At 39.4% G+C, this 26,245-nt stretch overlaps 1 protein-coding gene across 2 annotated transcripts in view; it reads left to right on the forward strand.

Annotated features, from left to right (window-relative positions):
* SPECC1L (sperm antigen with calponin homology and coiled-coil domains 1 like) overlaps positions 1 to 25,070 on the forward strand; it is a 69,143-nt gene extending 44,073 nt beyond the window's left edge. For both annotated transcript variants that reach the window (XM_074554593.1, XM_074554592.1), the window contains 6 exons: positions 423 to 506; positions 1,689 to 1,845; positions 5,314 to 5,416; positions 15,681 to 15,797; positions 16,329 to 16,388; positions 18,087 to 25,070. In XM_074554593.1, the coding sequence (XP_074410694.1) occupies positions 423 to 506; positions 1,689 to 1,845; positions 5,314 to 5,416; positions 15,681 to 15,797; positions 16,329 to 16,388; positions 18,087 to 18,176 (611 nt within the window). In that variant the 3' untranslated portion in view covers positions 18,177 to 25,070. The remainder of the gene's footprint in view (positions 1 to 422; positions 507 to 1,688; positions 1,846 to 5,313; positions 5,417 to 15,680; positions 15,798 to 16,328; positions 16,389 to 18,086) is intronic.
* Positions 25,071 to 26,245: the final 1,175 nt, after the last annotated feature.

Below are 26,245 nucleotides of genomic sequence, written 5' to 3' on the forward strand. Positions count from 1 at the left end.
CAGATAGAATCACCTGCCCTCCCTAAAACAGCAAAGTCAGGCACTGGTGGGCAATATTGGTGACTCAGACCTGAGTGTTACATTTGGAACCTGTAGTAAGGATGACTCTGTCCTTTCTCCTTGTGCAGAGCATTTGCTGAGAACATCCTCCACCATTTGCAGAACATCCTCCACCATTTGCTGAGAACATCCTCTTTTTGCTTTAGGGCAGAAGGATTCAGGGACTCCTGGTGCATTCCTGGTGCACCTCATTGGCAATGGGCAATTTCAGGGCTTTTCTCTCTCCCAGATAGAATCACCTGCCCTCCCTAAAACAGCCAGACTCGGGCACTGGTGGGCAATATTGGTGACTCAGACCTGAATATTTACCTTTGGAAGCTTCAGGAAGGATGATTGCCTGCTTTCCCTTTCTCTCTGTGCAGAGCATTTGCTGAGGACATCCTCCACCAGCCGCCCGGCGTCTCTGCCCAGGGTCCCTGCCATGGAAAGTGCCAAATCCATTTCAGGTAACACCACAGCTTTCAGGTGCTCAGGAAAATGGGCAACTCTCATTTCAGTCATGTACTTATGGGTCTGCTTTGTGACTGCCATAACCCACAAATATTCTTCAGCAGTGCTGGACATTTGATGTTAAGTTTGGATTTTCAAAAAGCCAGACAGGCTATAAATATAAATTTATGCAGAGTGTTAGTTTACTATCAAGATGTAATACTGATGTCTCAGTATCAGCAAAATGATACTTCTAAAACCAAATATTTATGAATTATAGCACAAATAGTGTAATACTGTGTGGTGTAAAAGATGCTCTGTAAAATCCCAGCAGAATTGATTTTAAATCAATATTTTTTAAAACCTCTATATTTGAGTAAGTCCTTACAAATTTTAGATAGTTTTTGTTTGTATAAGAACCCAAACTTCTTGTGTCTGGTATTTATAAATTAATATACTTGCCCCCAGGTCATTAGAAAAGAAGTCCCTGGTTTATGTAGAGAGTTGAGTCCTTGATTTGCACAAACATGAACAATGGTGATTATTTAAGTATAAAGACAAACATCATACTTTTAACTGGAAACTCTTCCATGTATAGAACATGTAACAATTCCAAATTTGGTTTTACAGAGTACAATGCTTGTGCTTTCATTTGAAACAAAAACTATTTCCTTTGATAAAATGAAGCAAGCTCTGTGGAATGTGGCTGACTGATCTCAGGTCAACATTTGATATTCTTGTTGATGATATTTAATTAATGTCCAGAGCATCACATACATGCCAATTCTTCATTAAAATTAAATGGAAATAAAACAGCTGTCATCTCTAAACTGATTTGGTTTTCTTTTTCCTTAACTACTTGAAGCTTCACAGTGTAATTATATGGACTAGAGGAAAATAAATATTTTGATGTTAAAATTCCTTCTTATTCATTAAATCCTTCAAATGGGAGTAGTCATATTCCATTAAGATACATCCATCAAACTTTCTTTGTTTCAGAATAAAGGCTTGATCATAAATGTTTCTAGTGCAGTCTAAATCCTTCATATTCCCAGAGTGGAAAGCATCAAGAAGAATATTGACACCTACTATTAGATACAGGTTTCTGTGCTTGATTTCTGAACAAATGCTTGTCTGAGAGCAAGTTGGGAAGTGTTTGTGTTTGCAAATGATAAATGCCTGGGCAATTCCCCCCTCAGTGTCTCGAAGAAGCAGTGAGGAAATCAAGAGGGACATCAGTGCCCCTGATGGAGCATCCCCAGCATCTCTCATGGCAATGGGCACCACCTCCCCACAGCTGTCCCTCTCATCTTCTCCTACAGCATCTGTCACCCCTACAACCAGAAGCAGAATAAGGTAATTAATTAATTAACCCCCTTATTGGGGGTAATTCCACAGCTGTCTGCCTGCATACCTCTAGTATATGATATTGGTACTGAGACTGCAGACCCCACACACTAATGATCTTCAGTAGTCTGTGAGAGCTTCAGAAAGGTTTTTCTGCAGCTGAGTATTTGTTTTAAAAGTTAGACTAAAAGTTAAGCTTTTTAAAGCTTATGAGTTAATACCAGACTTTGTACTCCCCCAGAAAAGCAAGCTAAGTCGTGTCACTAAATAATAATAGCAGTTCAAAACAGCACAGAGCCAAATTCAGGAAGGGAGCTTGCAGCACATGGAGCAGATCATGCAGACTGGCTTGGACACAGGGACACCATGATAAACCTTAATTTCTGTAATCCCAGCTGAAGACAAAAAGCAGCATGCCCAGATCTTAATCCCAGACACTGACCATGAGTGAGTGGGCCTGGGTTTTTTGGTCCCACAGATGGAGTCATAGTGTAAGTCTGAGCAACAAATGGCCAGACAACCTCCTTTGATTAGTAAGACAAAAGATAAGTCTGTGGTAAATTTAAAACTTTTCCTCTCTGGTGTGTTATCAATCAGAGGACTTCAAAGTATTTAATCCTCACGTTATCCAAGTGAAGTATGTCCTCAGCTCTGCTTCATAGATTGGGGAATTTGCAGACAAAGGTTAAATAACTCTGTCAAGACCATTTCTCACAGAGCTTCCTGACAAAGCTTTTGTACAGCAGAAGTATTAAACTCTTAATGTTCAGAGACACTTGCAATATATATAAAAGTCTAAGATATTTACAGGTGTGGGTGCTTTTGAAAGTGATTTTTCTGGAATCAGCTGAGACAGGCCTCAGTGCCACCCTCCTTATATTGTGCACAAATTAAACTGAGTTTAATTGTGGGAACTTTAGTACTAGCAATTAATGTGGATGTTAGCACCTAAATTTAAACTGAATACATTCAGAAATAAGTTTTAAACACCTGTGTATGAACTTTGAACTGGTAACATTGAGTTGGTGTCAGTCTGCAGACTGGAGCAAGCAGTGTGGCATTCCAGGGTGAGACTGGACAGTTGTAATTATGAAATCATTCCTGTGCTCCCAGCCATGCCTGCAGTGCTCAGTGCTACAGGAGACTTCATGGGCTGTGAGCAGTGCGTGTGTGGTGATGAGTGTGGCCTTTGCAGACACTCTGGTTTGTTACATGAGCAGATTTCTCTGTTTTCCCCTACCTGTTTCTGAAAGTTACTGGAAGATAAACTGTTATTGGTGTAGTTCACCAAAACAAATACCTGCAGTGCCCTGTTCTAGGTGAAACTTCATTGGCTCTTTGATTTGGAATGCAGTTGACCTAATATGTGAACATGTAAGATTTGTATGTCAAACCATTTCTCATTGTCTCCATACAACTTAATGCTGATTTATTTTCTTCAGCAGTGTTTTCATAGCTGTGAGAACCTGATATAAACCATGTGCTCTTGCTGGAATTTGAGAACAGGCTGTACAGCTCCCTCATGGCTAAACAGTATGTTTAGCATAAAGAGAGAGGGATATTTTTATTTGAGTTCTATTGTTGCCCCAGATCTCTGTTCTTCAGTTCTCAAAGTGTTGCATAACCCTCATTATAGATTGAATATGCAATCCCATTGTTACTTGTTTCAATCACCAAAGGAGAAAATCACCAGTGTAAGTTGTTGATATTTGTACTGATTTAAGAACTGAAGTACAGAATTTCTTGAAACATCATACTGCCTGTGTGGTGCCTATGAAGTTTAAGTACAGTGACTTATTCAGATAATTTATTTCACATTTTAAATATGCAATTAATGACTTACTTTTCATGTTAAATCAAGATAAGCAGTTAGGTTTGGAGGCTCAGCATCAAAGATAGCAGTTACTGTTTTCTGTTTACTGTCCTGCTGGGCTTAAATTTTCATGGATATTTCAGCTGTTATCTCTAAGTAACATTGAGATCCTGCCCATCCATATGTCAGTGAAGGCTGGCCAAGAAAACTGCCATACATGTACTTGAGATTAGTGCCTTAAAACATTTCCTTGTCTGTTGGGCCATGTTCTCTTTTGTGCATTGACCAGGAGATGTTGGTGCATGGAACAGTCTCTGGTGTTCTGTTTAGAGCAGGCACACAGGAAGATTTTCACATTCCATGGATGCTTTCTTTCCCTTAGCAGGAGCTGGAGAGTTGCTACCTGAAATCTGCAGCACAGAATCCACTGGTGCTATTATTTACTTCCACATTCCACCCCTCTCTCCAGTCACCATATGGGCTGTAAAGAACAAAGAGTTGAAGATTTGAGAATGAATGTATACAATCCCTATGTCTTGGGAAATATTCAGAAAGAATAGCTTAGGCTATAATTTCTGTCTATTTTGTGAAAACTTTGCTTATTCAAATCTGAGCACCTATTGGTTTGACCACAGCATCCCAAAAAATTTACTTCCTTTTCAAACCAGGACACTGATAAAACTCTTTTAAAATGGCAGATGGGGAAGTCTTTGCAGTTCACTGACATCTATCTTATTTTAATTTTCCAAATGGAGATTATTAAAAACAAGAGCAATTGCTGTCACACTTCCTGTGTGGTAACTAATATCCACAATGGTGTTGTACTTGCTCTTTTTGTCAAAGACTGTTCATTATAATATCTATAGTATATATATCTATATCTATAGTATATAATATCTATAATATATATATTATATATGAGTCATATAACCAGACCACTAAAGTATTAGCCTTTATAATATATACTTTTTTTAATCTAAGAATTCTTTTCTGAATCCTGGTAAAGAGATGCTTGTAATGTAAGGCTCATGAAAAAATGGCCAACTTAGTTAGGTTGTTCTTTTCTTCCTCAAACTTTTCTTAAGGAAAAAATTACTTAAGATAGCTTGACAAACTAGAATTGAAATTAATTGACTGCTTTTATTGTGCTAATACATCAAATGGCAGATCAGCCTACATAGATCTCCCCCTTCTTTTTTGAGAACTCCAGGTCTCAGGCAAATGTTCTGTTAATAACACCGTGCTGCTCAAATGCAAACTTGTTGTTTCAAGGTGACATTTGTAATCAGCCATGAGATGCAAAAGAGATAGCATCAGTTTATATCCTTTCTAAATAAGAAATAAAGTCACTTGAGTTAGCTTAATGGTTCAGGCTGCAACTTAATATGTTGTGAGTTTAATTTTTCTAACTCTTAGAAAGAAATATCACTGAGGTGGAAAGATTTAGTAAAAAAGCTTAAAGGAAAAAGAAGGATGACTTGCTAATGAAAGAATTACTTCAAACTAACTCAGAAGTCTTTTGCAGGTATTCCTGTGTGTTCTGTTTTTCAGTCACAAGTGCTGTATCCTGCTTCTTCCAGTGTGCCAAGAATTTGTCCTTCTATTTGAGCCTTTATAAATACCTATTTCTGTTGTGTTACAAGCTCTTCTGGCCTTGTTCCTAGGGAAGAGAGGAAAGATCCCTTGTCTGCCCTGGCAAGAGAATATGGAGGCTCCAAGAGGAACGCCCTGCTGAAGTGGTGCCAGAAGAAAACAGAGGGCTACCAGGTACCTGCAGAGCTGGGTGTGCAGTGGCTGCAGGCAGTGGAGCCTGCCCGTGGCACCAGCCAGGCTGCTCCACACCTGACTGCATGGGCTGAGTGCCCTGGCATGTGCTGTGCCCTCCCTGGGCACGGGGGCTCCATCCCAGGGCTGCTCCAGCAGCAGCTCCTCAGTCACTGCTCCACAGCTTGGCCTGAGGGGCAGCTGCCCTCCCTCTGAGGCACTTGAAATCAGCCCTCCACTTGTGAAACTGGAGCTGAAACTTTATCAACTGAATGTTTAAGTGACTGTTTCCCAAATGCAGCTAGAGTACCATTTCTCAGATTTCAGAGATTTATTTTTTATAGGTAATTATCACAGGGTTTTCTTTGGATCTTTGACTCCCGTTTGGCCTCTTAGGGAGTTTGTTTTGTGAAGGTGCCATTGTCTTGCATTTTGAACTTGGCTTTCCACTGTGGTTGCAGATTTCTTTTTTTTTTTTCACTTGGTCCAAATGTTATCAGAAGCCAAAAGAACCAACAAGATAACTGTCCAGAGTTCTCCTGATTACATTATTTTTTCAAAAGAATAGTGGCTTCAGCAAACTAAACCAGGATGTTAATAGTCTGACCATGATGTATTTGTTTGGTTAACTTGTATTGAAAGTGTTTGGAGTTCCCAACACAATCCTCAGTTTAAGAACTTTACTCTTTCCATGACTTGAGGCTCACAATGCAGGAGGAAGTTGAGAGCCACATAACAGGATGGTGGCCCATCCATAGGAAAAGTGCTCCTCCAGCACAATGGACAGGCTGGGATATAGCCCTCCCCCTCTTCCTGTGCACGTCTGATACTCAGCTGTGCTATTTCTGAGGAGAAGCAGCTTTGTGGAAAGAGCCTTTCTCCTTCCCCACGTTTTAAAAAAGGCAGGATGTTACATTGCTTTATAAATCCTCAAACTAAGTGCAAAAATATTTTCCCATATTGTCTTGAAATGAAAGATGAATTTGACAGCTTCGTTAATCTGGTTAGGAAAAGTGATAGAAATTATTCCAAACTTTTCACTCTCTAGTTGTGTGCACATTGAAGAATACACTTCTGATTCTACAGATTGCTGCTTCTAATTCCTGGAGTTTTATCAACACTCCTCAAAGAGAGTTTTTTGAGACTTTCTGTACTTGCTTCAGAACCTGCAGCATGGTGCTGAGAAAGCACAGAGCATCTGCAGAGCCACTGCAATGCCTTCATTGAAATTGTGAGATAGTATCAGGAGGTTATATTAAGTAGTTCTGGGAGAAGAATGGCTTTTGCTTTAGGCACACTCATTTTTCATTTCTTTGTTGTACAGAATTTGATTATTTTCAGCATCCCCTGAAATTCAGTTCTGGTTGAACACTGTGTTGGTGGTATTCTAATGTTTTAAACGTACCCAGCAGTGTATTCATTGTGAACAGTGCTTATCCAGATTTCTGGCATCTCAATGTTATCAATAACAGATAAGGATCTTTTTCTTTTTTTTTATTTTCAATGAATCTCTGCTTCATTTAATTTTATTTTAAAACTGTGTGTGTTCAAAGCTGCCAAACAGGAGACAAGCATCAGGGTCATGAATGTCTCCCTTCCTCATTCAGTCCTGTACTCAGCTCCTCTTCCTTCCCCTCCATCCAAGCATGGACAGGGTACCCTCTTTACCTCCAGCTCTTCCAGGTATCTCACACTCTGCCCCAGCTCCCTTTTCTCACCATTTCCTGCCATCAGAACTTCTGCTTTTCCTCTGTCCCACTGTTGTTTTATTGCTTTAGCACCTGGGTGAGAGCCAGCCCGAGCTTTCTGAGCTGCAGGGACAGGCTCCTCTGTCTCTGAGCTGCTGCAAAACACAAGTCCCAAATATCCCAGCCCTCTCTAGGAAGAGCAGGAGATCCCTTCCATCCAGTCACCAATTTCTATCCAATATTAGCTGCAATGTGGCAGGCAAAAGGAAAGGTACTTGTAGATGGAGTCTGTAACCAGTTCTAAAATTACCTGGAAGATTGTAACCATCATTGGAAACAAGCAAAAGAAAAGAAAGGATTAGAAACCTTTTGTTTCAGAATAATTCCTTTCTTACTTTTGTCCTATTCATATTAAACTACCAATACTTGGGTAAAGCCCTGTTAGCCAGTATTTTTCAAGATGTGTTAAAATCACAACTGATTCATCCACTGCCAACAATAATCACTTTTTTGGTCTTGTTTTCTCTCTCTCACCTGGATGTGATGTCTCACAGCTGTAGCTCTTTATGCATTAATGTATGTAAAGTATTTATAGAAAATTATTTCAGCTGTTGGTGTTTCACAGGGAAGATGGAGCCATGCACCTTGAGTTAAAGCTCCTTTTCTAACAGAGACATGTTTGCTCCTGGCATTGTTTTGCCTTTTATCTCTGGTGTTATATTTCACACTGGATAGTGGAAAATAGCTAATAAATACTAAAAAATAGTAATCACACAAGTAACCAGATACAAATCTTAATTTCTAGAATTTTTTTGAAGGTGTACAGAGTTCTAGGTGAGCTGCCAGTGGTTTAGCCTGTTAAACACCAGGTGTGGTGGAGCTGCTGATATTTTCCTTATCAGCAGGGGAAAATACTGCTGATATTTATTTTATTAAATAAAATTAATTTCTCTTCTTAAAGAGAATAAAACAACAACAAAAAAAAAAAAACCCACAGCAAAGTCTGTCCTGTTTCAAAGAGAGAAAGTTTTCTTTATTCACAAGATACTTATGGAGAATACAGGCCTACAGAATTGGCTGGTACAACTGGTATGGGGTTTTTGTCAGCTTAAGTGAAATGGAAGAGAAATAACTCCTGCTTTCAATCCCTTCTAGAAAATGCTTTCAAGCTTTTGATTAAAAGTCTTAGGTCCTTATTTCTGCTTTAGAAGCTTGAAACTTTGTGAATGCTAAATAATTCAAATGTGATAGTGTGGTGAAGCTCTTAATTTCAGTCCTTTATAGTGGAATAAACCCTGTTTAAAAACCCTGTAAATTACTTCATTGTACACTTTTCTTGATTTATTCAAGTAAATTTGGAGGGGAATAAACGAATAGTCACCTTTAAATGTAGTTGTTAATATTTAACTGTGTTCCAAATGTTTTTTCAAGACCTCAGTAAGAAAACCAGGTTGATACAGCCAAAGAAAATAAGAGAATTTACCGGTGTAAAAACCTGAATGAACTTCATCTCTTACAATGTTGTAGCTTTTGCCATGCTGCCTGAATGCTGTTTGCAGGCAGGATTTCTCCTTGGAGCTCAGTTTGGAGGATGGTGATGTGCAGAAGGCAGTGCAGGACTGGCAGGTTCTGAATTAATTCCACCCTGAGCCTGTTCAGTGCTGGCACAGTTGCACACCCAGGTTCCTGAGCTCATTGTGCTCTGGCCTGAGAGAGAGCAGAGCTGCTCTCAAGATAAGCTTGTGGATAAAAGAGGAGCAAATCACCTTTAGTTTTCACAAAATAGTTGAAATTTCATTGTGTGTTAGCTTTGCTGCACAGCACAGAGCCAAGTGCTGCATTTTTCAGAGGAGAGAATCCTCCTGGCTCCTCTGAAATATGTGCACTGTCATAAAACTGTCATAAATTCCAGATATCTTCAAAGCATAAAGTAATCCCATCCAGCTGTTAGGGAGCATTTACCCTGGCTGGAACACAGCTACTTTCATTTTGAGTACACAGCTAATAAAAGTCCTCAAAAGGATGTGAGCATGCATGTTTCATGTTAAAAGAGGACTAACAAACAGGATACACACACACATCCTTACCCATTCTTATCTCCACCAGTATTTCCATTTATTTTCCATTTCTGTCAGCATTCTGAAAGATAATTCACTCCCAGAAGTCTGGCACCAAAAAAGCAACTGTCACAAAATTGCAACAAGAATAGACTAATTTTTTGTTAAAAAATTTTCTTTAAGATTTACACACTTTCTAGGTACAGATACACTTAGTGTAGCCATGTAGTACTTGTCTTCAATGCTGATTTCTGGATAGACTTTTGCTGCAAGGACCTAATTTTTACCTCCTGTACAGATCAGAGCTAGATGTTTTACAAAAAATTGAATGCTGTGCTCAATGCACCTTGGAATCAAGCAATGCTTTCATTTGTGGTTGGGCCATAAGTGTAGAATAACAAAAATTGAAGTAAAAAATGGTTCAGATTCCTTTTTTTTTAAACGTATCAACACTGAGCCAGGCCATATTCTATTCAAAGTGCTATATTGATTTTAAAAATGCACAAGAAAAGGCCATGAGTGTGCTTATGTAAGCCTGTGTTCAAATAGTGACTCCAGGGTGTGCATTCTGTGCTGTCTGGTTGATTCATCAGAGCAGTCAGGATGCCAAAACACTTCTCTCCTTGGTTTAAGCTGATGCTTTAGCCAAAAATCATTGAGTTATGGAAAGACATGCTTCCTTTTTTTGTTTGGATTGGATTGTGATACAAGGGAAATGTCAACTTGTTAGACTTAATTATGACAAAATTTAGAATAAATTATGAAGCTGTCTGTACCTCTAAGTGTTTCAGACATTAATGTCTGAAGCTATTACTGGATTTTGTGAGAATGACTGTTTCTTTTATGGTTCTTCTTTATGCCCAGAGTGAAAAATAACATGTGTTTGGTATGGAAAGAAACATTACCAGTCAGTGTTGAAGGGTTTTGATGGTCTATATTTGCCATTTACTGCCTTTCCAGAAGCTGGCATTGAAGAGGCAGTAGCTGGGATTCTGCTAAGTCTATTCCAGAAATATTTTCATGTTCTCACCCACGGCCAGGAGCAGATAGGCACAGCTTTATTCCATGATTTGAGAGTCAGTGAATCCTGATTCAATGGAGTTGTAGTTAACCTTTGTAATCTTCTGTAATGGATACATCCACAAAAAAAAGGGAGTATCTTTAAAAGCTTTTAAAAGCATTTTACTAGTCATTTTCTGCCATGGGAAGAAGCCTGCCAAGGTCTGCACACTTGAACTTCAAATCTTGTTTTAAAGCTTTAAAATATTATAGCACAGAATCATATTAATGGCTTTGTTTTCTCAACCCACTTATTTAATTACTAATGCAACAGAGACATGGACACATGCTTTTATTTTCTTCATGTCCTGACTCTTTTGAGAGCCAAACCAAGTTTGGATATGGGAGTCTCTCCTCCTTTGCAGAACAAGGGTGGAGAAATGGCTGCTGTGCAGGATGCTCTGCTGGAGTTCAGGGAGATTGAAGCTGGGGATGTGTCTAAAAAAGTGATCAAAATTGCTTTGTTCCTAATTTGTAGCTGCAAGTTAGAAACCATGCTTTCTGTAGTTGGGTTTCTTGATGTTTGTGGGATTTTTAGCTGTGGAAGTTTTCTGGGGAGATAAAAAAATTGAAGAGTTAGTGGGTTATAATAGTTAACATCAGTTTCTTGGTTTTTAAAGAAAAAGTATTTTCACTGACTTTAGATCCTCTATTAATTTAGAATTATTGCAAAAAGCAATAGGAGAAAATTTTAAAATTAGCAATATAGTGGGTAAAACCTCTTTAAAATGGTGAGTTTTAGAAAAGCCGTAGGTTTGCAGAGATTGATAGATTGATGTTCTACAAAGTTCAGTCTGTTAAGCAGTATAGAAAGTTTCATGGGGAATACTGTTTGTAGTCTTTTCTATGTGAGCTCAAGGGAATCCTCATTTTGTGGTGGCTGCTCCTGCTCTGCAGTTTCCAGTTCAGCTGCTTGGTTGTGGATCTACCAGGTTGTTCTGGTACCATCTATTTTTCACTTGATATTTTTATGTTCTGTCTCCACAAAGTCTTACAAATTTGCAACTCTGTTGTTTACTCCTGGTTGGAAAGTGTCTTCCACAGATCTTTTTATGACAATGATGTGCTGCTTAACTTTTGTAAAAATCACCTATTTAAAAACCATCTACCCCAAACACAGAGTTGGCTTTGCTGCCATCCTACCCATTAATCATTAATAGACAAAGAATGATAAATGCCCTTCTAGTTCGTTTATCTCCAGAAAAGCTTTTTCCTCATTTGACAATTTATCTGAAAGTATGTCCTTCAGTTGCTTTAATACTTTGTGGTCTGAAATGTCTTGAAGAATAATTCTAGATTAGATTCCAGCAGAATTCTCTTAATAGAGCCAATTACTTAATAAAAGCAGTAACAAAGAAGAAATTATGGCAGAGATTTTAGATTGATGTTCTGTTTACCATCAGTTCTTTGAGAAATAAGGGCTTAATGCAAGATTGATTTCATTATACTGACCAAGCTTTTTCAAAAAAACCACAAGTAGTTAAAAGCATTTAGGAAATAAAATTTGCCGTATTTAAATGTGCCAGTTATGTGCTCAAAGCCCTACATGAAAAATTAAATTTTCAGTTTAAATGACAATCTGTCCCCTTTCTAGATTTGTTTTTACTGTCTGACTAATATTATACTTCTTTTAGTCTGAGAGGTAATAATAATTCATAATGCTTAGAGCAATTGGAAACAGAAACCAGTCCCTTTTAATTGTTTCCTTCCGTTGTATTTAATTCAGCTTCTCTGGATACATTAAAATTCTTGGATGATAGGCTTGCTTTCTGCTTGTTGTCTTAATAATAAAAGCTGGACCCTACAAGATGATTTAGAAAAGTGGGGTATTTTGAGTTTGGTTTTGTTTGAGAACCAACCAAATGTGTAGGTGTACTTTGAGTGGCCCTTTTTCATCCCAGTGTTTATATTAAAAATTCATCATTCTATGAATACTTACTAATATTAAAGTGAAGTTTTTAGTTTGTCCAATTGTGATGTTGAAGAGAAGACTTTTGCTTGTTGTAATTTCATTGTGGCAGTGCCAGTGTACATCTTTCTCCTCCCCTTCCCACATCACTTGCTCATCTCAGGGAAAGGGAGGGGAAAACCAGGTTTGAGTTTTTCTCCCTCAGTGGATTGTGTAGCAAAGCACACAGGGTCATTCACACCTGATTTTTACAGCCAGCTTGCCACACAAGTCTGTGACAGAACAAGCCCCTCTCCTGCCTTTATCCATCTTAATGACACAGATGTGAGCCTGAGGCCTTGTTGGGTACAGGGTAGGAGGAGAGAACTTCCCCAAAAGTGACTTCTGTAAATTGACACATGTAGAAATTTATTTGCTTTAGCAATCTGACATTTTCCCCTTTTTTTTCCTTAAAACCTCATCCTATGTGTTGCATATGCTTCCTTAATTTAAGTAACATTTAGAAAGCTTTAACCATGCATTAATTTAAATCCAATTTCCTGTCTCTCTTGAGGAAAAAAGAGAGTGCTTTTTTTTTTTTTTTTTTTTTTTTTTTTTTTTTTTCTTTTCTGCCTTTATTTTGTTCCCTTTTGGTGTTGAGTTTTCCCAGCCTGTGGCTGGAGGAAGCTGTGAGCAGAGCAGTTCCCACAGCCCGGGGGGCTCCGCTGTGAGCCCCAGCACGTACACGGAGCCCCAGCCCGGGGCCACCGCACAGCACAGGGGCTGGAGCTGGGCAGGAAACCCAGATTTCCCTCACATTCTTCGAGAAATTGCCCAGAGTTTTGTTTTTTTCCTCTGTCAGAGGAGGTTGTGGCTGTTGTCCATTTGAAGTGCAAGTGGCCTGGGCTGCCTGGCACAGAGCGCTGGCTCTGGGTGGAGTTCTCTGCCTTAGCAATTGTCGGATCTCAGGATCTCAGTCCTGAGGTGCTGAGCCACCGAGACCACCCTTGGGGGGCTCGGGAGTCCTGGAATGTTCCAGAAGTGTCTGGGGGCTGGACTTTGATCCTACACAGGAGATGACAAGGATGAGGGCTTCACCGGGGTGAATGGTGAAGGGATTAGTTAATTAGAGGGTGAGACACAGGGTTTAGGATTTATGTACAGGGGGGTTTAGAGAAGTAAGATGGAGGAATTGGGGCGTGTCCTGTCCTTCTTCTTCTTCTTCTTCTCCTCCTCCATCTTCTTTGGTGATGGTGGCACTTTCGGATTGGTTATTACTGAAAGTGCACTGAGTTATAAGAATAAATGGTATTGGGGAAAAATGATAAATATTGTACACGTAACAATGGGTATAAAGATAGGTGGCTTTACGGAGAGCAACACAGTGTGCTCATGGCTGGCTGCTGAGCAGAGCTCTGTCGGGCTGAAAGAACATCTTTTAGATAAACAATTAATAAACATAAAAACCGAAAGAAGAACTGAAGCCTCTTCTCGTCCTTCGATACGCGGGCTGCCCCAAGGCCACTCCGGGCCTTTCCAGGCCCTTCAAACAGACCAGAAAACCCGACAAGCAATGACCACTTGCAGTGTCCTGTCCCAGACAGCTGATGATGATGATGATGATGATGATTATGACTAAATTGCTGTCAGGTGAAAGGCTGGCTCAGGTGATTGATTGTGATCCTGCACTTCTGTCACTGGAGGTTTCTGCTGCTGAAACTTTGAAAACTAAGTAAACTTCTGTGTAGCATTTACGTTTTTTAAAAAAATTCTAAATGAAAGAATTTTTTTCTAAGTGAAAAAATTCTTTCACTTAGAATTTTTTTCCTGAGAAGCCTCAGAGAAAAGGAAACCAATTCTTATCTCATTTGTTTCTCTTGTGTTTTGCTCCTTTGGAATGTGTTTAGAGATTTTTTACCCAAAGGTGATTGTTTCATTAAATTCTGCTGTGAGTTGTTTTGTCTCATTGGCCAACCTGTTTTGAGACTCTAAAAAGAGTTACAAGTTCTTATTATTTTTAACACTGAGTAAGTATCTTTTCTGTGTTCTTTAGCATAGTTTAGTATAGTATTCTTTAATATAATATAGTATCATAAAGTAATAAATTAGCCTTCTGTTTTGTCTCATTGGCCAACCTGTCTTGAGACTCTAAAAAGAGTTACAAGTTCTTATTATTATCTTTTTTACATTGAGTAAATATCTTTTCTGTGTTCTTTAGCATAGTTTAGTACAGTATTCTTTAATATAATATAGATAATAAAGTAATAAATTAGCCTTCTGTGAACATAAAGTCAGATGGATCATTCCTGCCTTCATTGGGGCATTTCTCTGCAAATACAATACTTCTGCTTCAGCCCAGTTAAGTGGGTTAGATATTAAAGCATATTTATATTTATATTTCTCCATGAGAGTGTAAAAGAGATATGATATATTGTTGTTACTGGTTGTTTCCTAATTAAAGTTTAAACTGACTGCTATCCACTTAGCCTCTCTAGCATTGTTTGACTGCCAACAGCCAAATATACACTCATTTAAAAGGTCACTGAGGCATCTTGTTCATAACTCTTTTGGACTGGGCTGACTCTCCAATAATTTATACAGTCTCAGGAGATGCATTTACCAGTGCCACTGAGTTTCCTACGGGAACTAAAAGATCAAGAGTGCAAGACAGCAGTTTTCAATTTCAGTTTCAATCCCAAAGATTCCCTGCTACTGTCAGCACTAAATCTGCTGGAACATCTTTATTTCCAAATGAAAGTTAACTTTTACTCGTCTTCTTGTTCCCATCAGTTTCTATAGAGAAATGGTTTGTTTAAAAGAGAAAATACTTTCCCTTATAATTTAAAAATTTTGTCTGGATATGAATGTAGTAGAAGCAGAAAATAGAATGAACATGAGCAGAGATAGGAGCATGTTGTCTGATCAGGGATTTGGGGTACAAGTCTTTGACTCATTTGCTTTTCTGTCTTGGGGCTGTGCTGTAACATCAGGGTGGGCAGCAGGATGGAGCTGTGGGACACCTGGTGCAGGTACAGCTGCTCATCCTCTAATCCTGGCCATGGAAACACTTCCATGGGTGTTACACTGGGTTTGGGCTTCAGTCGGTTTGGTTTAACCCAGTTTGATTTGGCTGTTTGTTTCAATAGAAACACTAATTTAGTGTCTCCAATGTGAATCTCTGGCCCTTATTCCCATGCCTCTGAAAGACTGAGTGAAATTTTCACTTTTAAATTTGTGTTTGTGGTACAGTTGCACCAAATCCATTACTTTCTGTAGCACAACATTTTACACCTTTTGACACACACTCAAGCACACATTTTACCCTTGTATGGGGGAGGGAGGACTTACACTTATCAAGAAATCAATATATAAAATAACTGACTTTCTTATCACTACATTATTTTGTTTTCCTCTGTTAGTAGTGCAGTTCTTACCACAGAACTTTGATACTGCGCTGTCCACTTTCTGTGCCAATTTCTTTGAAGGTATTAAAAAGAAGTATTGATCAATTGGTAGCATGTAATAATTGTTAGATTACAATTGTAATATTGCTTCTATTTTTGTTTTCCTTCAAGAATATTGACATCACAAACTTCAGCAGCAGCTGGAATGATGGCCTGGCTTTCTGTGCAGTTCTCCACACTTACCTCCCTGCCCATATTCCCTATCAAGAGCTGAACAGCCAGGACAAGGTAAGGCATTCAAAATCCCATTCCCAGGACTGCAGTGCTTTGGTTAACATGAGTTAATAAAGACCTGTGAACTAATCTGAGTTCTGAAAACTCCAGTGTTACTAGGATTTCCGTAAATCTCTTTGTGTTCTGGTCTGTCACAGTTCCTACCTACTGATTAGCCCAGGGTGTACAATCAATGATAATAGATCCTAAAACCAAAATATTATTTCATTAATGCATGAAGATATTTTATTTATTTATTCTTTTCAGAGAATAAATAATCTCTTCTTTAGCATTTTATAACTCAGCTGTTCTTCACTGACAATGATATTCAGCATTATCTTCTGAACAGGCAATAACATTTTTTATGAATTTTTGGATGATATGAAAACACATTCATTCCTATGGCTCTTTAAAATTACTGAAGTCTAATTATATACTCCATTTGAAGTTTAAGTAGTAGCATTATTATGAACATTCTTAAGACCATTTTGTTGTGTTTGAAATAGTATTTCCTTGTTTTCTAACATGTTTTTATATCTCATGCAGAGAAGAAATTTCACTTTGGCTTTTCAGGCAGCTGAAAGTGTTGGCATCAAATCTACTCTGGTAAGATTTAAATGTATATTGAATTAATTATGACCCACTTATAAAATCCAAATAACTCCATTTTGTAGTTTCAAAAGATCTGGATGTTTATACTTAAAAATAGCAGCAGATGAGCTCAGCTAGAGGTTATTGCACTAAATAATGACTGGTTAAGCATTAAAAGGAAGGTTCACCAACACTTAGCTCCCAATATGAAAATAAATATTAATGACAGCAGTGGAATTTTTTTGAGAATAATTTGAGAGTAAGATTTCAATAATCCATTAAATCTGTCCTGTCTCTGACCTACTTCTAAATTATTCAGGATTTTTTGAACTCTGGAGCTACAAATCAAGCAATGTAATTTGTTCCTTTTTCTCAGTGTAGTGTGAGTTGAGATTTGCCTCTTAAGGTTAGACTTTTGTCATCATTGAAAATAGTTGTAAGGTTTTTTCAGTGATGGTTTAAAAGTTGTCTTACACAAATGTCACAATAAAAGAATTAGTTTTCAGCAGTAGAGTGTTTACTAGAACAGGAGTATTTCTGAAGGTGTGGAGTTGGGAGTATCCAAACCCTTGTGAGTGATCACAAAAACTCAGCTGAAATGGCCACTATCAGAAATGAGATTTAAGTGATACTTTTGCAACCTAAGTTCTAACAAAGCTGCCATAGTTAGCAACTAACAGTACAACAGAGTTTTTAAAAATAACACTTTCCTTGATCCTTATCAGAGCTTTTACCCCCCAGCATTGTGTTTGCTGACAATGGCAGCGCAGCTCCTGGGCTTTCCTACTTTGACTTTGGCACTGACTTGAGATGTGGAAGTTTTTCACCAAGTGCTGATGTAAGAATGAGATAGTGGAAAATAACTACAGAAATTCTTGCATAACTCAGCCTTAGTCCAAATGGTTGCTGTCTGCCCTTCCTTTTTGTGATGTACTTCATTAGAGACTCCAAACAGGCAGGTGGAATGGAATTCAGTCTAAGTGCAAATTGCATCCATCTGAAGAAGTTAGCAGCTATTTGCATACCTGCATGCACACTGTGTGTGATGGGGAGGTTTGTGCATTTTTTCTCATCCATATTACATGAGTGAGGGGCTAAGAAGGGTGTGAAACCTACTGTGTGTAAACAGGAGTGGAATGCAAGTAGAAGTTACTCATTCTGTGAAGATGTTCAGCTAAAAGAACTCACAACTTCTGGAGATTCCTGCATCCAAAGCTTTCAGACAGAGTAAACAGAAATTCCTAGGAACTGCATCACTCTGCTTTGCTTTGTAGATGTGCTGAAGAGGGTAGATGAGAGTCAGTTATTTATTGGTGCTTAACCGCATGGGAATTTTGAACTTTAATTAATAGCTGGGCCTTGATTCTGTGGCTCACAGCTCCTGGGTGGGTTGTGTTGATTTGCAGGGCTGGTGCAGGGTTCTGTGAACACTAAAGTCTGACTGTTGTACCAGCTGTGCTCAGTGGGGCACAGCTTGAGCATGCACAGCATCAGGCATTTCAATCTTAAGTCAACAAAAGAGCTGTCTGCAGATATGCTATTCATTGCAGTTTGTAATACCAAGATATATGGAAGAAAACAGAGCTTTCTTCATCAGTGCTTTAAATTGTGGAAACTTGACAGATTTCCCATGGGCAGGAATGCGTGAAAGCAGTGCCACACTGCTCTCAGGGTTTCCACTGCTGCTTTTGACCGATGTGTTTTCTGTGACAGGACATCAATGAAATGGTGCGAACGGAGCGTCCGGACTGGCAGAATGTCATGCTGTATGTTACAGCAATTTACAAATACTTTGAAACCTGAACCCCAATCGTTCAGCACATCCATGGGATACAAGCAACGTGAGCTACCAGATGGAAATCTTACTGAAATGCTAATCCCCATTTCACTCAAAACTGGCAACATTTGAGTCCCCTCAGACTTCAGTGACACTATCATGGATTGCTTCAGCTACTAAGCATGGGAACAACTGTTTATAAGTAAGAACTTGTTGCCACAGTGCTTGGAATAACCCAAGTTATTAAGCTATTCAGATTAATTATGTAGCCTAAAGAGCCTGAACTACTTCTGTGCTGCCTTTCCAGTCAGACTTCCTGAAACTTTCTTTGCTGGGAGAGAGATGAATGCTTCCTCTGGCATATAGGAGACTGAATGTACAGATAAAGCTTTGAGAAGGAAAAGGATAACATGGCATCTTATCACTGAACTTTCTGTAGCATCCTGATTTCACAGACTCTGAATATTCTACCCACAGCATATGGGCAGCCCCATACAGTAGAGTTCTTAATGGTAACTTAGTTACTGCCTATACAGCTATTTTCCATCCTTTAAAATGTGCACAATATTCTAGGAAAACAAGCTTTGATTCCATAATGACAAATTGAGGGGAAAAGTGCTCTTGATACCTCGAAAAATCTGGCACAGAAGAAGTCTTCATCCTAAAGCTTCATTATAAGCCTACCTCTGTCACAGTGATGTGGCTTTCATCTTTATCTTATGGATTGTAGAGACTAGCACATGCAGCTCCTGGCTTTCAGGGTACACTACAAGGAATCTGTGCAAAGTCCCTGTGCTTCCACTCTAACAGCAATGAATCACTGATCACCCCCTGTCTGGCTTGTTCCTTGCTCTCTCCCTGCTCTGCCTGTGCTGCTTTCCCCTGCAGCAACACGAGCACAGATCATGGATGGCTGTGCTGGAACTGTGCAACTGGGACAGCATTTCCTCTGCAGAGAAGATACTCTCCATAAGGTGTAATAATGAAGTAGTTTGTCTCAAAATCCAACTTTGCCATGTTTTCTGTGTGTTTTTCCTTGGTCTTGCACATGCTCATCTGAGTGACAGGAGGTGAGATGTTCTCTGGGAAGGACTGTGGAGGAACTGATGTAATGTGTGTCCACCCAGCCGTCTCAAATACTGCGTGGAAATGACTCACTGTCACAAGGAAGGAATTGAGAAACTTTAGTCTGCTCAACTTCTTTTTCTTTCTGAAAATGTACCTGCATTCATTTAGCAGCTCTTGGGCAAAAGAGTTTAAGTGCCTTAGCTATCATAGAGTTGATAGGTGCTGGCACTTGAGGGCCTGCTGTGGAATGTTCGTGGCTCCCTTTGTCACGAGCTGTTTGTTGTAATCTTGTTTGTCAAATCCAGGGGAGACTTCACTCTGTCATTGCTTCTGCCTCTTGCTTTTCTGAGCACTTACCAGCAGTTCAGCCATGGAACATCTCATTAATATTAAGCAGAAGCCAACGTGAGCAGTGAGTTCTGTAACAGCTGCTATTTATAAGCACAGGCTCTTTCAGCAGTAACCCCATTGTAAAGAAAATAAATCTGTTCTATGGTGCTCTTACGACTGTTAAGGACAGTTTGAATGTCATAGATGTTAACCCAGTGAATGCAACTGTGCTTGCATCTGTGAAACTTCTTCATGGTAAAAAAGCACAGATTTAACTCAAAAGTATTGCCAAATCCAAAACCCCATCATCTGAAGAACATAGCCCATGTGAAGAGTAATAATTCAGCATGTCTCTAGCATTGTATAACAGTACACACTTACACTGATATGTGCCTGTGAGAATTATGGAACTTTGCAAAATAACTATTTAACCTGTGCTGAGGGCCTTTGGAGAAGTTTGCAGAGCAGTGGTGTCTCAAACATTCTTGCAGCTCTTTAGAACTAGAAGTAGAGACCCTCAGATTATTAACTGGTGCATTTGAAGAGCCAGCATAATCTAAAGACAATTGTTACAAGCGAGGTTTCAAGTGAAAGATCTTCATTAATAGATTTTAATAAAAGTCTGAAATGCATTTTCCTCTCCTCTATATTTCTTCAAATTTTTTTTTTTTACTTCATTAGTTTCAATAAGAATAGTCTTAGTGGAAATACACATTAGTGCTGTCTTGCTTTCTATCTCCTGTTATTGAATTCCACATTTTGCCAATCAGTGTTTTAAAACCCTTCTGTTTATCCTCTGAACTGATATCCTTATCTATGATTGTCTTATTCATTGCCTTAGAGTTAAAAAATAATATTTTTCTAATGAAAAGGATAGCATTTCTTGATCTAAATTCACTCATCACCCGTTTTGGTGAGGTAATTCAAGCTTTGAGCTGATTTTTTTTCTGTCCAATGGTCACCTTCATTTACCTGGAATGTTATCAGTCCTTAACTGCAGTAACCCTGAGAGTGTCACCACTTGTCAAAGGAGAAATCATGTTTGGCAGATCCCTTCTGTTGAAACATGAACTGCTGGTCTTCAGAAAGGAAGAGAGAGAAAAGCTAGCAGTAATTGTAATAGGGATCTCGTTATGAACTTCAGAGCTCTGTGAACTTCTTCTTGCTGTGATCTGTGTGATAAAACTCTGTGAACCCAGCCCAGGAGCCCTGGGCTTCAGAAGAGGTTTCTGTGTCCTGATGTGTCTGAGCCTTTGTGTCAGGGGCTGCCCATGGGAGGAATGAAGCAATGGGAGAGCAAAGCAAACACAAAGCTGCACTCCAGTGTGGCTCTTCCTGAAGGTTCAAACCACTTTCAGTTGCTCATGAGGAAAAACAGCAGTAGCCCTTCTGGATGTGGAATAAATACACTGTTGTGTTTTCTGTTCATAGTTAATCCTCAAACAGCCTGCTTTTCTGTTCATGTCAAGTGCAAGTTGATGCTGACTTATTTCCCTTTTAACCCAGAAGGTATTTCTGAATGTACTGAAAATATGTTGTCATCCATTTCTATTTTCTATGTGCCTTGCAAAAGCCTGTGCTGTGGAACATCAGGGTTACTCCTGGCCAGGGTGGGCAGCAGGATGGAGCTGTGGACACCTGGTGCAGGTACAGCTGTTCATCCTCTGCATCCTGGGGATGGAAACACTTCCATGGGTGTTACACTGGGTTTGGGCTTCAGTTGGTTTTGTTTAACTCAGTTTGATTTGGCTGTTTGTTTCAATAGAAACACTAATTTAGTATCTCCAGTGTGAATCTCTGGCCCTTATTCCCATGCCTCTGAAAAACTGAAAAAAATGAAATTTCCACTTTTAAATTTGTGTTTGTGGATAGTTTCTCCAGAATATAGTATATAATTGTGACATGTTCCAATTTAAAGGTAGGTTTTTGTCTATTTTGCATAGAATATATTCTTTGAGTTCCATGTAGTGATTCTGATAATTTTTAGTCTCCAATTTTATGAAATATTTCCACTGTTTGTGTTTTTCTGTAATGTCCATCATTGTGTCTTAGAAGGCCCTTAATTTGTCAGAGCTGAATGAACTCTGTTTTAATTTATTGGTGTAGACTCCAGTTCCTGTCGTGGCAGAGGGGATGCTCTGGTTTCAGGTGCATGAGCAGAACTGAGCAGGAGCCCTCCTGCCATGGTGCAGTGCTGGGAGCTGAGGCTCTGCCCTGGGAATGGAGTCTCATTTCTCTTCCTCATCTCACTGTTAAGTTTTAGCTTTTTTCAGTCTGAACACTCCAGACATTTGGGTTCTTTTGCATCACCAGATTACTTTCACTCAGTTCTGTTTCTGCACAGATTTGGCCCAGGGCACAGTTTTTATTCCAGCCTAGTTTTAACCCAGATTATTTGGGAAACTGGAGATTTGGAGAACTTGTGGGTGTTTTTCTTCCTGCCTGTGCCTGCTCTGGGGACACTGCCTGGGGTTCAGGTGGTGTGTGACAGTTCCTTCCAAAGGCTGAAGTGAAAGTTGCACCCTTAAACTGTGTAACTGTGACTCCTGTGGGGACTTCACTTCTTGTTTGCCTCTTGCAGCTAACACAGCCCCAGGCAGGAGCTCCTAAGGGGCAAAATTCTTCTGGAAGGAATCCATCTTCATGCTGCTTTCTGCCTACTGTGAGTTGTGCTGAGATGGTGTAGAAAGAGAACCTTAAAATAGCCATGTTCATGGATGGACTGAGTTAACTGTATGGTTTGTTTGTGGTCCTTCCCTAGACTTGGTAAATATTTATTTCTGTTTGCTTTTTATGTTCTGTGAGCTCTATTTCTGCCACTCCTTCCTTAAGCTGCCATTAGTGTATCCTTTATTTAGTCTAATATTAACCAGTTTGAGGCATTATTTGGTGAGAAGGGCTATTTAATATCTTTGTCAGCCAGGAGTGCTGGACATGGCACTGTGCTTTGCCAAGGTAGTGTGTGTGGACTGGCAAAACACAGACAGCCCTTAATACATTCAATTGTCCCTATTTAGAAAGGTATTTTTAATAGTGTTCCTGCTTTCACAGGAGAGTGGCTGGATGGGTTTTAAATTACTGTGTGGCTTGCTGTGTCCCTCCTTCATCTAAGGTTCTTCTGTTGTGCTCCCTGATTTCACAGTCAGCCTTGTAGGACACTCTATAATTATCTAACCCAAGATGTTCAGCATCTGGAATATGTAGCAAGTATGCTGTGGGTAATTAATGCTAAATAACTTTAAAGGTTGAGGTTTGTACAGATCTGATTTCTGTTAATTGATACAAATATTTTTTCTTTGTGTTTTTGCTACACTTGCCTAAAGTTGTTTGGATGCAGCGCCCTTGAGCTTGGTTTGACAAAGCCACTGTCCTGATCTCCTGAGCAAATTCATTCTGGGATATTAGAATTATTTCCTCCCAATGAAGCTTTAGTAAAACCTATGAATCCCAGATGACTTCCTTCCAAGTGACATTAGCTTTTGCTTGGAATCTTCCTTACCCCAAGGCCACTGCCTGCCCCAGAGCTGCATGTGGGCTTCCTTCCCATCAGTCCCAGCAGCACCTGGGGATGCAGAGCAGCAGGGTAAACTTTGGCACAATATCACAGCAGCCTGATGCAATTAAGCTGGTTTCATTTGAATCCCCTATTTTCAGGGGTTTTCAGTTTAGACAAAATCATTTACTGAAAGCTGAAATGTGGCCTGTTAGTTCTCCACTGGGAAGTATGCTTCTGTTTAATAATATTTTTATGAGATTGTATTTATGGAAATGGAAAGAAAAATGTCATAAAGCTAGTTTTGTTGCACTTTTCTAAGGCTTTTGTATTTTGCATAGTTCTAGAAGATGAGGAAGTTGCTTGGGGAAGTCAAGGCTTGGAACCTGCTCTGCCCCAGCGCAGGAATGTGTGATGTGCATTTTCACCTAGCGATCCATGTATGATTTTAATTGCTTGTAGCTGATGTATTTATGTGGCAGTGAGGGAGCCCAGCAGACATTTCCTGCTGCACAGGAGCCATTGGCAGTCCCAGTTCCACAGTTCATCAACTGACCTGTTCTGTGGACTGCACTTGCAATAATGGAATTGTCCATTTTTGATTCTGAGCTCTTTCAACAAATGAGGAAAAAGGGGCTCCTTTTTTTTTCTTTTTTTTTTAATTTTTTTTTTTTTTTATTCCATTGTTGAAATTTCTCTGGAGGCTTTTAATGGTTTCCAATTATTGCATTTGTTCATTTTAGGATGGTTACTTGGAAATCAGTTCATCTAGGAGGGCACAAATACATGTATCATTCTCAAGTAATTAATCCTTGTAACTTACAACATTTCAGTTTGATAGAAACGTTTGGTTTTGTGTGTATTGTAAGGTTAATTTTTCTGTCTATAAGTAGCACTTTTATATGTATCTGAAGGGTTTTTTTGAAAAGAAATGTGTTTTTTCTGTATATTCTCTAATGGGAAGAAAGTATACACTACTAAACAAGGCATAGAGTAGTTTGCCTCCAGACTGTAAGTTCACTTTAGGTCAGTAATGATCAGGAGTTGTTCAGAGTATCTGAAGTCAGTCAGTGATCCCATTTCCTGCTGGACAACTGCCCTGATCAAACCCAGAAGGGCATTAATTGGTACCCTCCTCCTCCTGGAGGGTGCTTCCTGTTCAGGTGTGAGGCAGAACTGGCAGAAGTGTGAGGAATTTTGGGCTTGGTGGAAAAACAGAATTTATTGATGCCTCAGTCTGAGTTCACAGCACTATACTGGATAAGGACTAACCTTGTTTGAGATGACACTGCAGCCAGTAATGGTATCTCCTAAATAGCTAATTTAAAGCTCACTTTCCATGGCCTTTAAAGATGATCTAAAACCCAGTGACTCTAAAACCTCTTCTCATCCTTCCAGCTTTTCTGATTTGTATTGGTTTTACTCTTCCCTGGAACACAGCTGCTGTGTGTCAGTCTGTGGATGGGTTTAGAAATTCCTCCAGACAAGTGCAAGTACTTTGCTTTTTTTTCCAGAACCCTTTTGAATAGTTTACACATATCTTACATAGAGAGAGGCTTTGCATCAATGTACAGATGTACCCACATGTGTAAATGTGTGTGCAGATAGGTGCTCCTGCAGGTTCTGGTAACATGGAACGTGTTTCAACAAGTGCTTATGTCTTGAATACTTAGGCTGGTGTATTAGTGTAGATATTTAAATGGCAAGGAGTTAAAAACATGTTGTTTGCTTCTGGTTGGAGCTGAGAAATGCAGCTCTGAGGAAAATCTGAGTGTTCCAATTGTATTTGTGGTTTGAAAGACACAAGTTGGCCACGATTGGAACATGAGAAGTCAGCAAGCCTGTGTTAAGCTAAACCTTTTGGAGGACCCAATATGCTTTCAGTTTGCAAGGACCACTAGAGACCTGGGCATTTTACTTTCTCCATGATGTATTCTGTATGAGTATTTAGTATGTATGCCTTCAATTTGCCAATGTCGCCATGTTTTCTTCTTAATTATTCATGAAATAAAGGTTGCAAATAGGAGAATGTGTGTTTGTTTTCTTGGGGCTGTTCTCAGGCTGCCTCGGCACTGTTTGCTCAGGAGTGTTGCAGGAAGCAGGGCTGGGGGTGAGCAGTGTGTGCACACAACCTCAGGATATTTTTGGAAATCATATCTCTCTTGGGATGATACCAGCAGCTTCTACCCCCAAAGAGTTTTAGGTGATAAGACAGTGAATACCCCAGATAAGAGAGACATGTTAAAGGCATCTGCTTAGCCTGTATTGTTCTAGAGAAGGAAATTGCAGAGAATATGTTCAGTTTGGGCAACTTCTGTAACACATTGCAGGTTTAGAATTACTTAAATGTTGCTTAGCCCAACCCAAGTAAGGCAGTGGTGTGCTCACCCCTTCGCTGTGTCCAAAGGAGTTGGGGGCTTAATCTCTAGAACAATTCAGATTATTTAAAGCAGAAGCCTAAACACAATTTTTTCCAGGTGAAAATAAAGCTTGGAACACCTTAAACCTGGTTTGGTCTCAAATTGTCCTGGATGGTAACTGTTAACAACTGCTGGTTTAGTTTCAAGTGTTCTGGAACAAATTGGATCCAGAGGTTTGGATTGAGTTTCTAATTATTGTAAATACGGTTCTGAAAGGCACTGGCTAGTGTAGGTATTTTAATTTTACTTTTCTTTTTTTTTTTTTTTTTGAGACTTTGTATGGTGTTTTCTGACTGTTAAGCAATCCAGAAAAGTCTTTGTCTCAGTGATGTTATTCTGCAAGAAAGTGCCTTGTTTCTCCTTTCTTGAGGTGAAATTCTCCCTGAGAACTCCTTGCAGTCCTGCCTGCAGTGCCTGCAGCTGCTGGAGGGGTGTGGTTTAAGAACATGCCTGATTTAAGGAAACGTTCTTAAAATGGATTTATACCCTGTTTTTAATACTTTTCTTGCAAATAAATATTTCAGAAGTGCATTGCAGCACAATATCAGAAAATAGATGATGTTCTTTTCTCTGAGGAGCACTTGGCAGCTCCATGGGAGGGATGGTCCATGTGCAGTGGGCACCTGGGGGGCAGGACATGGCCAGGCCTGAGGGATGCTCAAACTGCAGGGTCTGCACAGTCTGTAGGGCTGCAACTTTCCTTTCCCATATCACTGAAATAATATTCCCTCACCAGAGTATTTTCATGGGTTGCCTTCCAAGCTGTCACTAAAAAATTGTGTTA

This window comes from Zonotrichia albicollis, chromosome 18, assembly GCF_047830755.1.
Source record: "Zonotrichia albicollis isolate bZonAlb1 chromosome 18, bZonAlb1.hap1, whole genome shotgun sequence".
NCBI classification, from domain to species: Eukaryota; Metazoa; Chordata; class Aves; order Passeriformes; family Passerellidae; genus Zonotrichia; species Zonotrichia albicollis.